Genomic DNA, 16,468 nt, shown 5'->3' with positions numbered 1-16,468 from the left:
TTTTTTATTGTGATATTTGCGAGAAAGAAAAAGAATTGTTATGGAATTAAATTACTAAGGGTAGATTGATTACGCAGAAAAGAAGTTGCAAAAGGATATTAGGTTAAACATATTTATATTTGATTTTTTTTTTTACAATTCGACTCCACTAGTAATTGAATTTGTAATTGCAAATTTATTATATAAGTGTCACATCAGATAGATGAACCATTTTAATATGTGAGCACAATGGAGGAACAGATGACCGAAAACTATAAGCTACATAAGAAGAACGAGAGAACGAAGGCGGTAAGGGTTACATCATATGCAGGGTTAACTAAATTAATGAGAGCCATTGGATCAAATAAAATCGATATATATATATATATATATATATATATATATATATATATATATATATATATATATATATATGGATTTGCTAGAACACACCCATTAGTTTTTATGTGGGAGTGTTTTAGCAAGCTACACCTTAAGGTGTATTTAACTACTTTTTAGTTATAACTTGCTAAAGCACACCTTCTAAAAAATTAGTGGGTGTATCCTAGCAAATGCCTATAGGAGTTGCTAACATACACCCACTTATTTTTTAGAAGGTGTGTTTTAGCAACATTCACCTTAAGGTGTATTTAACAACTTTTTAGTTATATTTTTGCTAAAACACACCTTAATAAAATCTAGTGGGTGTATCCTAGCAAACCCCATATATATTTGGTTAAGTATTCTAGTGACTAGAATTCACCTTTTTTCAAGGTGAATAAGTGGGGTGCCTAGGGTTCGAACCCCGACCCCTGCCTATATTAATCCATCTGTTTTAAAATACATGTCGCACTACCACTGCACACATGTCTATACACAACTTTGACCATTAATATCTTTAATTATATGTAATAAAAAAATTGATATTTTGAAAATATTCATCGATGCAAATCAAGCAACATCTTACTTGTTAACATTTGTATTTGTAAATTAGTTAAAAACTATGGTCAAAGTAAGCAATATGAATAATGCACATTGTGAAATTGCGACATGCATGTATTTTAAAACGGAAGGAGTATTATTAGATTTAAAAAGACCTATTTGTAAAAAAAAAAATGTCTCTCTTTTTCTAAGTTCTCGCTTTAGAGTTCAATAAATGTTAACCCGGTTTGACTATTGAATAATGAATATTTAATGGTAAATGTATTATAAAAGAATTAAGTGATCAAGATAAATGAAGAATAATTGTGTTTGCACAATTATTTTATGATAATTTTTGGGATAACTTTCGCTTTCTCTCTTCTTATTGTTAAAAAAACAATAGAGAGAGAGCACGAATGTAATGAGTATATAAGAAAGATAATTGTTCAAAAGTTATCACCAAATAATTCTCCAAATGTCCTTTTTCATAAATAAGCTAGTGAGGAGATGAATGGACGGTGGCGGTAGAGAGGGGAAGAATGTGGTGCATAGAAAAAAAAAATTAAAGAACTAGAAAAAACTCTTGGGTGGTAGACTTTTAACTTGCTCTTCTTTCACCATGCCGCACGTGCATCTTCTCCATGGTATAACATTCATTCATCATAATGAGGAAAATCCAACAAGGTGCAATTAATAACAACCCACTAGGGCCATTAATTTATGATTTATTGCAAACTCTTGAATCAAACCTTCAACACGTGAATTGGTCTTGACTAATATAATATGCTGCTAGTAGTAAAACATTACACGCAAAAAATAGAACACATAATATAAGCACAAGCAAGTAACAAGCCAAAACAAGCGTCTATACTAGTTTATGGACACGAATATATTGTGCCAATTCTTTTTGTGGAAATATTGTGCCAATTTGACAGCTCCACAAACCCTTTATATATAACAAAATTATTTTACTTAAAATACTTAATTGAATGGGACATCTTGTTTCTTAAGGAGTTTTTTTTTTGGGTAGGGGTTGTTATTGAGATTTGATCAAACACGTGTTGAGATATCTTAATATATACAAAACCCCTAATTCATAATTAAATCATTTTTCTTAAGAAGGCAAAAACAATATAATAAAATCTCCCTTTATACCACAAGGTGTGCCTAAAATGGATCAAGAAGTGTATACTTTACAAATAAACCAAGACAAATGAAGCAAAAGCTAAAGAGCAAACATCACACAGAAGTATAACCAATGCAAACTAAAGAGTTAAAACCATGAATGTAAGTCGATGAAAAAGATAGATTTGTATATCTTCAACCACCAAAAAAAATGAAGTTTGATGTGATCTGGCACCGGCTCCAGCGAAAGCGCTTTGTTGAAAGAAAAAAAAACCTTTACAAATAATACAAATAAAAACCAACCAGGTTACCTAATGACAAAAACGAACATCCTTTCTGAATACATGTGCACCACCAAATTGCAATGCCCGCTCAACAATGTCAAATCACATACAAGGAATAAATGATTAATTTTTTCATGATTTTTGCATCTCAAACATGACATTGACGATGAAAGCACAACTCCATGACGAATTAAATTATCCTTTGTTGGAATCCTTTTATTAAAAATTCTTGAAGCAAATAACGACGCTTGCAAAGGCACTGCTTTGTTCCATATTATATATGAATGAATATCATTGCGATGCTCATCAGTATGAGTGAGAGTCTTATAAGCACCTTTGGCTGAGAAATCATCATCAGAGTTATGTGACCAAACTCATCCATCCACAACATTGTCCTAAAAAAATGTTACCTAACAAATAAATGCATTGATCCAACTGATCCTCATAGGAAAAAAGTCTCCTTCTCCACCATCCTCAGCTATCAACACCTTACCCTCGCCTCATCATCTCTACTACAATAACACTACTATCAACACATAATCAAAAAGTCGCCTAAATCTAGACCACAAGCATCCTCCATCAAGCAAAGGATCGCTCCAAAACTAAGTACTCCTACCATCACCAATTATGTGCTCACCCCTTCCTTAAACCTACTCACCTCACCACCCTCCGCCCCTCAAGAATATCACATAAATCCTTCCACCACACCGACACCTTTCTCCCACCTCTCCTAATACAACCTATTCAACCCCATATTTATCTGCCAATACTTTAAACCAATACCCTCCCTGATCATCATACAACCTTCAACACCATTTTTTAATCAATGTGGTTTAATTTTGAAACTCTAATGTAATAAAATGTATATATGAAATATTATTTTCTTTTTATTGGTCAACCACAATGTCCATCCACCAAAGCCCTTCCCATTTCTATATTCTCTTTTACTATCTGATGTAATTGTCGGTGTTCGATTCTATTCGATGGTAAAAACAATTGTTGTTGTTGTTGTTTCTCTATTGCGAAAAAAACCTCATTCAACTTAATTGCCAAAAGAAAAAACATATACAAGATATATGGAACTGAAATGACTGAAATTAAATTGTGTATTTGCTATTGAAATGAAATCAGATAAAATAAGGAGAAATTAGTGTGTTTAAAAAAATTAAAGGAAGAAAAAGTATAACTACATAATTAACATATCTTATATATAATTATATAGGATACGAAATCGGATAAAATAAGGAGAGATTAATGTGTTTAAAAAATTAAAGGAAGAAAAAGTATAACTAACAGATGAATTCAAAATCCACGGAATATTTTGGCATATCTTATACTATAAGAGATACGCCAATGACCATGGGCTTAAAATTCAACTACTAACTAATTTACTAGGTTACACACATTTCTTTATTTATATATCTTGACTTCACTCTTATTTTTTTCAATGTGGGACGTTTATTTTGACACGTTTTAAGCCATTTAAAAGAGGTCTTTTCTTGCTAAAGCCTTTATTATGAAGGAGCATTTTCAATATTCACGAGTAAGCCAAAACTGAACAACAAAGAAGAATAAGAAGAATGAACGGTTGTGGTAGAATGGCTATCTTCCATTGATTCAACAACTCTCACACATTGAGAGCTTAACTCCCTTTCTCTTTAAGAGTGAAGTCAAGATATTTGGATGAGGTAATCGGGAAATTTCGAGTAATTTAAAATTCTAGGCAATTCAAATGATTCAATTAAATTGTTTTCATTTCTAAATATTTTTGTTTGGATGGAGTAAAAAAAAAATCATTGTCAGCATTTTTGGGAAACTTATGTAAATTTTAGTTTTTTGGGCCAAATTTTAAAAAATTTGAGGGGTCAAATTATAATTTTTGAAAAATTTTGGGGGTCAATTTTCAATTTTTTGGAACTTTATTGGGGTCAATTTTAAAATTTTGGCAAATTTGAGGACCAAAATACAAAATTTAAAAATTATAACAATGAAGAAATTTGAAATTCTCTAAATTTAAGTTGAACAAAATACTTCATAAATTTTTATCATTTTGAAAATTCTTCAAATTTTTCATCCAAACAATGGAATTCACCTCAAAGTATTTGAATTCGCTCAAAACATTACCCCATCCAAACATACTAAGTCTTCTCAGTCTCACCCTTGATTAGTGCATTTTTGCACATTCTTTTTAGCATTGCATTTTGAAATCTTGAAAGCTTTTTATCCTTAACATAATATTTTTAGCATGTTTCTATATTAATGAAATTAATTATAAATAATTACAAATATTATTTACAAACCCAGAAAGCTATTTAACCTTTCTGTTACCATTGATGATCCGACCATCTCACCTCTTCCCAAAAATCCCAAACTAGCTCTATCTGACCCTAATTGGAAAGCCGCAATGCAGTCTGAATTTAATGCTCTTATTAGAAATAATACATGTGATTTGGTTCCACGACCTTGTGATGTTAATATTATTCGTTGTATGTGGATTTTTCGGCATAAAAAGAAATCTAATGGCTGTTTTGAGCGTTACAAAGCTCGTCTTGTAGGTGATGGCAGGTCACAGATTGCAGGTGTGGACTGTGATGAGACATTTAGTCCTGTAGTAAAACCGGCTACCATTCGCATTGTTCTCACTATTGCTTTGTCAAAATCCTGGCCTATTCATCAGCTAGATGTCCAGAATGCATTTCTACATGGTGACCTTCTTGAGACAATTTACATGCATCAACCACTTGGTTTTCGTGATCCTGATCACCCAGATTATGTGTGTCGCTTGCGAAAATCACTCTATGGACTGAAGCAAGCGCCTCGTGCATGGTACCAGCATTTTGCAGACTTTGTCTCCACCATTGGATTTCAACATAGCACTTCAGATCACTCCCTTTTCATCTATCGACGTGGCTTTGATTTGGCTTACATCTTATTATATGTTGATGACATCATTCTCATCACCTCCTCTCATGAGCTTCGAAAATCCATCATGGCACTCCTTGCCTCTGAGTTTGCTATGAAGGATCTGGGTCCCCTGAGTTATTTTTTGGGCATTGCCGTGACTAGACATGCTGGCGGCCTCTTCCTTAGTCAGAGTACCTATGCTAGTGAAATTATTGCTCGAGCAGGCATGACCTCGTGTAGACCTTCTGCTACTCCAGTTGACACCAAACAGAAGCTCAGTGTCTCCGCTGGCACTCCATATGACAATCCCACCTTATATCGGAGTCTTGCAGGAGCCTTGCAGTATCTTACTTTCACCCGTCCTGACATCTCTTATGCTGTTCAGCAGGTGTGTCTTCACATGCATGCCCCTTGCACTGACCACATGTTTGCCCTCAAACGCATCCTGCGTTATGTTCAGGGCACCCTACACTATGGTTTGCATCTATATTCATCCCCTATTGAGAAACTTATTTCTTATACTGATGCTGATTGGGGTGGATGTCCTGACACCCGCCGTTCTACCTCCGGCTATTGTGTGTTTCTTGGTGACAACCTCATTTCCTGGTCTTCCAAGAGACAACCCACACTCTCTCGTTCTAGTGCAGAAGCCGAATACAGAAAGCTAAAAATATTATTTACCTGATATAATTTCGAAGAGAATCAAATTTGCCTTCAACTCCCTAATATTCCCCCGACTTTTCTCTCTTGTAATCAACGCATCATCAACAAATTGTAGACAAGAGATACGAAAAGAGGATGAATCATCCGCATCATAGCCCAAAAAACACCAACATCCACTAAAGAATTGGACATCACGTTCAACCCTTCTGCATGTAAGAGAAATAAGAATGGCAATAACGAATCTCCTTGCCTAAGAACCTTACCCATCTTAAATTCATCATTAGCACTTCGGTTAGCCAAGATGGAATTTTCTTGTAAATGGAAGAGGTGGTTTTTTTTTTTTTTTTTGTTTTGGGTCTAGGAGGTACATATAGAGAAAACAAGTCCTTCCATCATTGTTATTTTTCACGATCAATGCTAATGTATGACAAAAACTTTTTTAGAGAGAAGTTATACCTTCTCACTGTAAATTATTTATTTATGTTTATATATTTCAATTTTTAAATGTTGCATGAAGTTAACTTTAGATTTTTTCCTTTTATTTTAATACTACTGAATTTATTGTCTGTCGGGCCTAAGTCCATAATGTAGCATTCATTCTTGAAAATTGTATGTTAGGTACCTATGATTTTCTCTTAGGCACCTTAAAGTGACCAATATGCTCCAACGTGAATTCATTAATGTTTGCTGCGGGGTGGTGTTGATGTGTGGTGGTGGTGGTTGGTGTTGCTTAGGTGAGGAGGTGTGTGGTTGTTGTGGGTGATTTCTATTGGAGACCTCCTCTGTTATTCGGGTCCATACTCGTTGTCGTTAGCTCTTGTTTGAGTTTAGGGTGTTTTGAGGATGTGTGTTGGATTCTGATGGGCCAGTTCTTTTGCTTCGAGATCGGGAGTTGGCGTCTAGCGCCATTATTGTTTGGTTGGCTACGGTGTTTCTCTGGTGGATCGGGGGTAAGGGGTGCCCTTCTGATTTGATTCTGAAGTCTGGTGAGCCAATTTCTTTTGATTCGAGATCGGGAGTCAGTTCTCTGGTTCAGGTTTGGTTTTGGGCTTTTTTGGTGTTCCTTCGGTGGACCGGAGGTTGCGCGTTGGTGGAAGCTGAATGATCTTTAGAGAAGGAGTTCTTCGGATGTGGCTCGATGTTGGTGATGAGGACTAGGTTCTCTTTTACAAGGGTTTCTTTTGAGGTGAGTAGTGGCGATGAGTGTTATGGATGTCGTTTTTTTTTTCCAAAGGTTGGTAAGTATAGGAGTCAGTTTTAGGGGGTGATGTTTATTTTGTGGGTGTTGTCCTTATGGGTGTTGATCGCAGGGGTTTCTCTGTTGGAGTTTGTTTTCAGGTATGTTCCACCTATATACGGCGCCTTAGCTTGTACTTTATGTAGCACCGGTCTCTGTTCGTCTTGTGCAAATACCTGGTTTTTAATAAAATTTTGCTGATTTAAAAAAAAAAATTAATGTCCGATGCCGAAAGAAAATTGATTGTTGTTCGTTGCCAAACGGTTATTAATTGGTGTTACGCTATGAGGCTATATCAGAAACATAAACAACACCCATCACATATTCAAAACTCATTCCAAAAAGAAAAAGAAAAAAAAAATACTCCCTCCATACTTTAACAAATCAACTTCCATAAAATTTCTTGAAAGTCAAGCAACTAATCAGTCAAATAACAAGTAAGTGTTCAAAATCCCTTAGCATACACATTGTTTTTTTTTTGTTAGTTTTATATGCTTGTGTTTTTTTTTAATTGCTCATATTAGGGTTTTTGTTATTATAAAATTGATGAATGTTTGGGTAGTTATTGATCAATTACTTGTTTTGACTTTGAATGTAGGTTAGACTAAGTTTTAGTGCAACGTGGTAGTTTAAGAATTCAAATAACACAATGAACATTGTATGTATATTTTGTGCTTCAAGTGCTTGATGAAATGTTTCAAAGAATTTTTCATTGATTTTTTTTTTGTTGTTTTTTGTGTAGATATGGCTGACAACAAAAATGGGCTCGAACTAGGCCGACTAACCTAGACCAGCAACATACGCCGAGAGAATGTTGCAGTGAACCCTCCTTCTAAAAGGGGCCGACATAGGCACAATGAAGTGATAGGAACGTCACAAGTGGGCACGTCATAGACAGGTACCTCACGGGTGGTTGACCCTACACCAGATGCGACTGAGAAGCAATTGTACTCGAATGCACCTAAGCGCATCACCTTAGCCCACGAGGCGTGTGGGACACACGTAAAGAATCCACGAAGGAAGGGCCATTTCAACTATAAGCACATTAGATGTTGTACCTTCCTCCACCCAATGTGCCACAATTCCTGTCATCGTGCAATAAATCGCTAGGGGCTACGTCGAAGCATCAAGGGTCAACCACAAGACTGCCATCGTGAACAAGTTCCTCACGTCATAAAGACAATAAGGACTTGGGGGCAACTGTTCCATACTGGATTTCGGCCCATTACAACAACCCAATATAAAAGGTTGTTAACCCAATTTGCCGCCACTTCAGGACATACTGGAAGCCACGTGTGCGTCTTACCGCACATGAATGCCCCATCTAGATCCTGACCATTGGAGCGATTTCCAACGAACTCCCATATCCGTCGCCGCATTTCATTGGTTAAGTTGCGCCGAACTCAACTATAAAAGCATGGCTTTGGGCACACCCCAGGTACAATCACTTTTTCCACATTTACTCACACTTTTCTTTCAAATACAAACACTAACTTAGGTGTCAGAAGGTTCCTTCCCCTCCTTCGACGAACAATTTTCGATCAAAGCTCTACCTCCACATCACATCACCATCACTACGAGGGTGGTGACCATGCTATCTCATCTCTCTGTTCCCGAACAGAACATTTTGGATAAAATTAGTTTAAGTTTCTTTTGCTGAAATAAAACATTTTCTTTAATCTTTTTTGAAAAATCATCACAGCTAAGATAGATCCAAAAATCATTTTCAAAACCAAATATCTTTGTGGAAAAGGCATGAAGAACGTGTTTATGAATAGAATCAGCTGAGTTGGCTTAACGTTTATACATATCCACGTATATCTATTATTTTTTTTTTATTAAGCATATCCACGTATATCTTTTGTTTTTTATATAATTTTATTTTATAGAATATTCGTAAGTATGTACCATACTAAAACAAGTTAACATTAATGTATTTGGTAAAAAAAGTTAGCATTGCTCAAAAAAAAAAAAGTTAGCAATAACGTATAATCAATAATAATGACCTTTATTTTATTATTATTCAATAAAGAAAATGGTAAGAAATGTGGATCCATTATTTTAGCGTTTGCTGTCGGTTTATCTTTCGTTACGCAATATATAAGAGAACCTGTCTAAATTACTCAATCCAAGTTTGTAGCATTAAATTAAATAGGAGCGAAAATGTTTGAACTGTCGAATTTATATCTCTCTTTCTGTTAACTAAATATTATAAAAAAGATGTGGCAGAATGACTAAATCGAAAATGTTTACAAATTTAAAGGACTTATGTGGGACCAAAATAACTTAAAAGATCAATTTGTTACAAACCTCAAACTTAAAACCCCTGGTTTAATTTAGCCTTATCATTCTTTTAAAATCTGATATCTGATCCAAGAACCGACTAATGCAATGAGACCAATCTCACCGCCCATTTAAAGTCTATATTAACTTGCTCACCGAAATTGGCATCATTGGAAATCGAACTTGAGACATTGAGAGAGGAGCAAACTACAAGACCAAGATTCCAAACCAACCACTAAGCTAACCCTAAATGAGTATCTCTCTGTTTCATTATACTCGATTTTTAAGAAAATTATTATTCTCTCCGTCTCAAATTAGGTTCTCTTTTGATTTTTACATGGTTGATTTTAATGGTAAAATATGTTTGATTTACTAAAATACGCTTATTGATAGTTAATGGAGTAGTTAGATAGGTAAATGAAATGCAATAAATAAGAGTATGTTAGTAAAAAAAAATAATAAATGTTGTATTGATATTCTAAAATGGGCAAATAATTTGAGACAAAGAAAAATAGTAGACAGACGCCTATTGTGAGACGGATGAAGTAGTTGTTTTGATTTTAATAGTAAAACTAATATCATTTACTAAAGAGCCCTATTAATAGTTAGTGGAGTATTTAAGTAGAGTTAAATTTAATAAATAAAGGTATATTAGTGAAAAAATAATAAATGTTGCATTGATATTTTAAAGTGACAATTATTTAGAGATAAAAAACATAATGATAAAGTGACAATTATAATGAGACATAGGGAATAATGATTTATGTTCGGGGCCCGTTTAGATAGACTTATTTTTTTTAGTTTTATGCAAATAAATAAATTTGTATGTATTACTCATAAGTTTGTCAAGATAGTTTATGGAAAAACAGCTTACGAAGATATGATTGCCAAATTAGACTTTTTGATTAAACACGAAAGACAAACACTTTTTTAGAAGTTTGTTTAACTAAAAATATTAGGTCATGGACCATAGAAAAACCTTTTAGGCCTACAAGGCGAATGTACTTAAGTAAGATCGATCATACTTTTTACTACTATCATTCTGATATTGAATTTTATACTTTAGACTTAATTATAATTTTGTTAAATTTTACACTGATTTAAATTTATTAGTCTATATTAATTTTTGCATATTTAAATGTATTATTATAAACTAAAATGGAATCCTTAAAAAAAAAATTAGAATAGAAATATAAAATCATATATAGCCAAAATCTCTAAAATGTCATATTAAATATTCAAAAAGAGTTTAATCTTATTGATATATTAGTTCATTTTTTTTAAACATGGATCATATTACTTAATTAAATACGTTGATATGAAATATGTTTTTAAATAGGTTAATATGTCATAGTGAGACTCAAATCTTCTGCAAACACAAGCCTACGACAAGCTATAAGGCAAACTTATATCTTCAACTTTATGACAAGGCAGATATATGACGATTGTTCAATAAACACCTCAAAAATTACTCACTTGACTAGAAAATAATTGATTGAGAGCTACAATCTGATCAGATTTTACGTTCAAAATCAATCAATCGAAAGTGACATTGAGTAACTTTTTATACTTAAACATTAAAGTCTAAATCGTCACAACCTACATTCATTTGTATATCCAAGCCCGATTTTTCCCAGGTGAGTTATTTTGGACCGAACCCGTCCGATGCTTAACCCTAGCATTAAATAGAAACATAGAAGAAAAATTGATATGAAAAACTAGTCAATTTCAATCCAGCCGCTTTTTATTTTCCATTTGTTTTCTTCCCTTTGAATATTCATTCTTTTTCTTTCTACACAATCTCAATCCACCTTATTGTCTCAATCCTCACAGCTAAGCAAACAAAAACAAGAAAACACCACGCACACCACGCGCTTCTATTTTGCAACCACTTGCCTATTCAATCAGTGGACGCAACTCATTCATTCATATCATCATCATCATTTACAAAATCACTTCAATTTCAATTAAATTTCGTGGCTCCAAACCCTTTATTATTTTATTTCTCACATTTCTTAGCTACAACCACTTATAATATAATTATATATAAAAAAATAACCTGGTGCACTAGAGCTCCCGCATATGCAGGGTCCGAGAAGGGGTCCCATCATTTGGTGTATTGTACGCAGCCTTACCCTGTTTTACACAAGAGGTTGTTTCCAGAACTTGAACCCGTGATCTTTCAGTCACACGACTTTACCAGTTACGTCAAGGTTACCCCTCACTTATAATATAATTATATATAAATATAAATATGTAACATTATAAGAGGTTAGCATTTATCATCCATAAGTAGAATATTTGACACTTCATTCATAAATCTTCCTTGTCTTTTTGCAAATAAACGTGGGTGAATTTATCTGTTTTGAGACAGATATAAAGAGCAAAAGGGTTTGTCTCAAATTTATTATTCAACAACTGTGTCATATAAATTTGAGGGTTGGGGTTTGGTTTGGTTTGGTTTCATAGTAAAATTTGATCTTGTTCTGGAACATTATCTGAAACATCAATGTCTGTGTTTGCTTCACTTGCCATTTGTAAAGTTGCAAAAGATGCAGCTGGAGTTGCTGGTAATTCTCTCAGATTCTTAACTTTACTATCTGGGAATTTTTTATTTTTGATGATTATTTAAAAAAAAAACCATTTTTATATGTTTTTTTTATTTCAATTTGAAGTATTTATATTTATATTCTTGCTTATTTTCAGGTAATATCTTTGCTTTTGGTTTATTTGTATCTCCCATGTAAGTTTTGAATATTTGTGTCATATTTGAAGATTTGAGCTTAAAAGAAATTGTAGTTCATTGTGTAATTTTTGGTTTGAATTTTGAATTTCAGACCTACATTTAGGAGAATAATCAGAAATGGATCAACAGAAATGTTTTCAGGGTTGCCATATATTTATTCCCTAATGAACTGTTTGATTTGCATGTGGTATGGTACTCCTGTGATATCACATGATAACATTTTGGTTACCACTGTTAATTCAATTGGAGCAGTGTTTCAGTTTGTGTACATAATCCTCTTCATGATGTCTGCTGAGAAAGAAAAGAAGGTTTGTTAGTTTCCCTTTTGATGATAGTATTGGAAGCTTATGATGATAACTTGTGTGAATCATCATTTTGGTCATCTAAATTGTAAAGATTGTGGAATTTATCACTCGAATTTACGAAAACAGCAATTTAGTATTGTAATTTGAATAAATTAGTCAATTTAGGACCTTTTTGGATAAACGACTTACTTTGCAGATTATAGCATAAGCTCTTCCATAGCAAAAGATAAAATAAAGTCAAATTGTTTTTGTATAAGCTATAAACTGTTTTCATAAGCTATTCTTGAGAGCTTATGGAAATAAACGGAAAAAAGCTTATGAACATGTCATAAGTTGTTTTAATAAGTTCTCCCAAACAGTCTCACAAGTGCTTATGCTAGTAGATAAGCTCAAATTAGTAAATCAAAACAGGCCATTAGTCCCTTTATAAACGTATATCTTTAGGAGACATCCGTCAAAACTAATTAAAGACATGCATGTATGTATTACCTTGAATTCTCTCTTGCATTCGAGAAAACAAACATAAAACATGCTATGTTCAGAAAAAGGACAAGCTTGACTGATATTCTTGAAAATTGTCATTTTTCAAATTTAAGAAACTAAATTGTCCGAAGCACAATCAAGTATAGTTGATATCATTCAATACTATAGATGCATTCTGAATAGGATTAAATGACTTCAAATAACTCAATATACAAGCATTATGTTTGAAACTGTACACAATCATTGGTTAATTTCTAAGTTGTCATGTTTCAAATTTTTCATCAGGTGAAAATGCTTGCATGGCTGATGGGAGTTCTTGGCATATTTGCAATCATATTGATTGGAAGTTTGCAAATAGATGACGTTGTAATGCGTCGGCTCTTTGTTGGGATTTTGAGCTGCGCATCTCTCATTTCTATGTTTGCTTCTCCATTGTTTATAATTGTAAGTATGTCATTTCCTACTTTTATGTTTAATGTTGAGTTGTACTATCTTTTAGCTAGAGCCTAGATGAAGTTACTGACATTATCTACACCAATTTCGCAGAAATTGGTCATTCAGACAAAGAGTGTTGAATTCATGCCTTTTTATCTCTCACTTTCCACCTTCCTAATGAGCACCTCTTTCTTAGTTTACGGATTACTCAGCGACGATATCTTCATTTATGTAAGTTCCTTTCAGTTCATTTTTTTCTTTCTTTCTATTTATTCTTGAAATACCCTTTTGTCTGAATTGTGCATCTCTGCTTGATTTTGTAGGTGCCAAATGGGATAGGTACCATTTTGGGAATGACCCAATTGATATTATACTTCTATTATGAGAGTAAATCTAGAAGAATGGACGCCGAAGACCCGTTAATAGTGTCATATGCATGACCACTTCTGTTGAAAAGATGAAGGTACAAGCTGATATTCAATATTTTTTATTAAGATCTTTGGTGTTTCACAGTCCGTGGCGCGTAAAGAAAGTTGTCTGATATTGGCTATTTTTTGCTCAATGTATGAGATAGGTTTCTTGAATTGACTAATTCAGTATATGGTTTTTATATATGTAGCATTTTTATTCCAAATAAGAAAAGCAATGATGGAGCATATTCTTTATAGGGTTAAGTAAAACTGAGTTAGTTTTTGTATCCTTAGAATTTGTGATCTTTATAATTTCATTCCTGATAAGAACATATGATTTGCATTAGATTAGTGGATAAAATCCTTGTACCTAGAGAAAGGTATTAACTTTACCTTGATTAATAAAAGCTGAAACCATGATCATAGTGCCCATCAAAACTCTTTAACTTCATTTTATAGGCATTCAAATTTTTGGTTGTCACCTCTGAAGAATAGATAATCTAATCAGAATCATAGGTTTAGCCCCATCCTGCACTCTGCGATCCCAGTTTTGGGACCGCCTGCCTAGCTCTGCTCCACCCCTCAATCTGGGATTGATCACATAGGTTTAAATCTTAAATTTCTGTTCCAGTTTAGACTCTGATCAAGTGTTTAAATGCTTCTGTTACTTTACTTCTAAGATTCTACATTATTTACTTGGTTTTGAATCATTGATAGCCAATGCTATTTTGATCTTGATTAACCTACCTCACCTAGCATGAGGAGTTAATGAGCATATGTAGTTAAATTCGGATCTAGATGTAGACTAGATGGAGGGGAGTCAGATCACTAGAGGTAGGGGTCGACCTAGAAAAACTATAAGAGAAACTATTAGGAAGGATCTATAGATAAATGAGTTGGAGAAAGACATGGTCTTTGATAGAACACTATGACGTTGTTTGATTCATGTAGGCTATCAATGATGTAGCCGACCCCACTTAGTGGGATAAGGCCTGGTTGTTGTCGACGTAGTTAAATCCGGATCGATCCATGTTGCATAAAGAGTATTCTAGAATTTGTGATATCTATGTTGCTAATCGGTAGATTATAGTGTAAATGCATTTGAGCGTATACGGAATCAGTCAATTCAAGAAACCTATCTCATACATTGAACAAAGAAAGTCTTAACAGTTATCTTCTAATGAATCATGATAGAAAAAGGGAATGGAGGGTTTCATATAGTTTATGAATATTACCATTGAAATTGAATTATGTATATAGTCATAGTTCAAGGACAATCTTGCAACTTTACGATATGAACTTTGCATATAAAATCTCAGTTGTAATCTGAATGTAACAGCTTGTTGTCCTTATACAAAACAGTTAAGTTAGATACAACCAGTTGCTGCTGCTTGCTAGATATGGTCTGAAACTGGAGCGTTGCTATTTGGTTCAAATTATTGGTGCAATAACTGTTGCACCCTTGAGAGTGACCAGAAGTTGCAATCGAGAAGAACTTCAAATATTCTGTATATATCTTTTACCTTTTGTTGGTGGTGTTCTAAGTTGGCCTCTCTTACATTGAGTGAGGCATTTTTGAGTTCATTTTTTGAGAGGCATGTATTATTTGTTTTGCCTATGTTTACCAAGTTGTAATCAGTTGTCTTGTTTGATGGTGTGAACAAGAAGATATATGCAAAAATGAGTTTCACTTTCCTAGGTAAGAATGCCAAGGTTGTTGTTTTGTTTCACATTATCCTCATAGGTAGCAACTAGTTTCCTTTCAGAATTCTGAAGCAATTTCCTTTTTTTTTTTTTTTTGCTTCCAAAGAATAAGTCCACCAATAGTCAATCTTTTTTATACAATAATAAAACATATACAAAAACAATCATTTTAACGTCTTTCTCAAAAAAAAAATATTAATAATCATTTTAGCGTCTTATATTATCCCTTCCATACGCGTCTGACTACATGGTGCACTTATAGGCCAAGAAGTGTATGTCCTATGGGTCACCAGGATGTGAATCTTAGGCGGGTGCCGGCGCATCCTGCATCTCAACCTCGTGTTGCTGCTCTGCCTCCTCCTCCTTTTGGGTCTCCATTGCCTGGTGTTGAGGCTTGGGGACATACTCAGGCTTTGGCACTCGAGACAGTCCAGATCTGTCATGTACGACCTTACTCGCCCGCTCCTGCCTACTTGAAGAGGTGTGCCTCTAAAATAGGCAAATCAACATACAAAAAAAAATTATAAGACAGTTCGAAAGTCAACACACCTGATCCTGGTTCGGATTATATAAATCGAATTCCTAAACAATATATTTCGAATTATATAATCCAAAACAAACCAACCCCAAAAAAGGCAAATTAAACACCAAATGTTTGAAGAAATGTGAACTAACATTTTGTTTAGTGGTGAAAAAAGGTATCAAATATGAGGTATTCGAGCAACTTGACTTCAAGAACAACACAATGTAGCAAAATTCAGTTTTTGGGGTGTTTGAGAGTATTTTAGGACAATGCAAAAAATGGAGAAATGAGGGAAGAGGTTTGAGGTTGACTTATACATGGTGCGTTTCAGATTGTATAATCCGAAACGTGTTTTTTGTCTACACGTTACATAAACCGAACAAAGTAAAATTTGAAAAAACAGAGTGCTGGAGACTATCATAATAAGAGCATGGGCTAGACTGTAATATGAACATTCTAGCTAGGG

General features: G+C 33.9%; 1 protein-coding gene across 2 annotated transcripts; it reads left to right on the top strand.

Annotated features, from left to right (window-relative positions):
* The first annotated feature begins 11,694 nt into the window (after positions 1-11,694).
* On the top strand, positions 11,695-15,505 carry LOC146949404 (bidirectional sugar transporter SWEET2-like). Of its 2 annotated transcripts, none has more exons than XM_085745429.1 (7): positions 11,695-11,966; positions 12,103-12,139; positions 12,234-12,450; positions 13,216-13,374; positions 13,477-13,596; positions 13,689-13,828; positions 15,138-15,505. In XM_085745429.1, exons 1-6 carry the CDS (start codon positions 11,906-11,908, stop codon positions 13,803-13,805), a joined length of 711 nt encoding a protein of 236 aa, XP_085601555.1. In that variant the 5' UTR covers positions 11,695-11,905; the 3' UTR covers positions 13,806-13,828; positions 15,138-15,505. The 2 variants fall into 2 exon arrangements, with proteins under 2 accessions (XP_085601555.1, XP_085601556.1); XM_085745430.1 differs by having other exon boundaries at positions 15,115-15,505.
* The last annotated feature ends 963 nt before the right edge of the window (positions 15,506-16,468 follow it).

This window comes from Medicago sativa, chromosome 2 (genome assembly GCF_051527215.1).
Source record: "Medicago sativa cultivar Bolivia chromosome 2, Bolivia_mono, whole genome shotgun sequence".
Taxonomy (NCBI): Eukaryota; Viridiplantae; Streptophyta; class Magnoliopsida; order Fabales; family Fabaceae; genus Medicago; species Medicago sativa.
The sequence above is the reverse complement of the archived record's forward strand: the minus strand, read 5'-3'. Positions and strand labels throughout refer to the sequence as shown.

Coding starts and splice junctions, on each gene's coding strand:
- LOC146949404 (XM_085745429.1), top strand. CDS start 11,906: ATGTCTGTGTTTGCTTCACTTGCCATTTGTAAAGTTGCAAAAGATGCA. Junction 11,967..12,102: donor AGATGCAGCTGGAGTTGCTG/GTAATTCTCTCA, acceptor GCTTATTTTCAG/GTAATATCTTTGCTTTTGGT. Junction 13,375..13,476: donor CTTCTCCATTGTTTATAATT/GTAAGTATGTCA, acceptor CCAATTTCGCAG/AAATTGGTCATTCAGACAAA.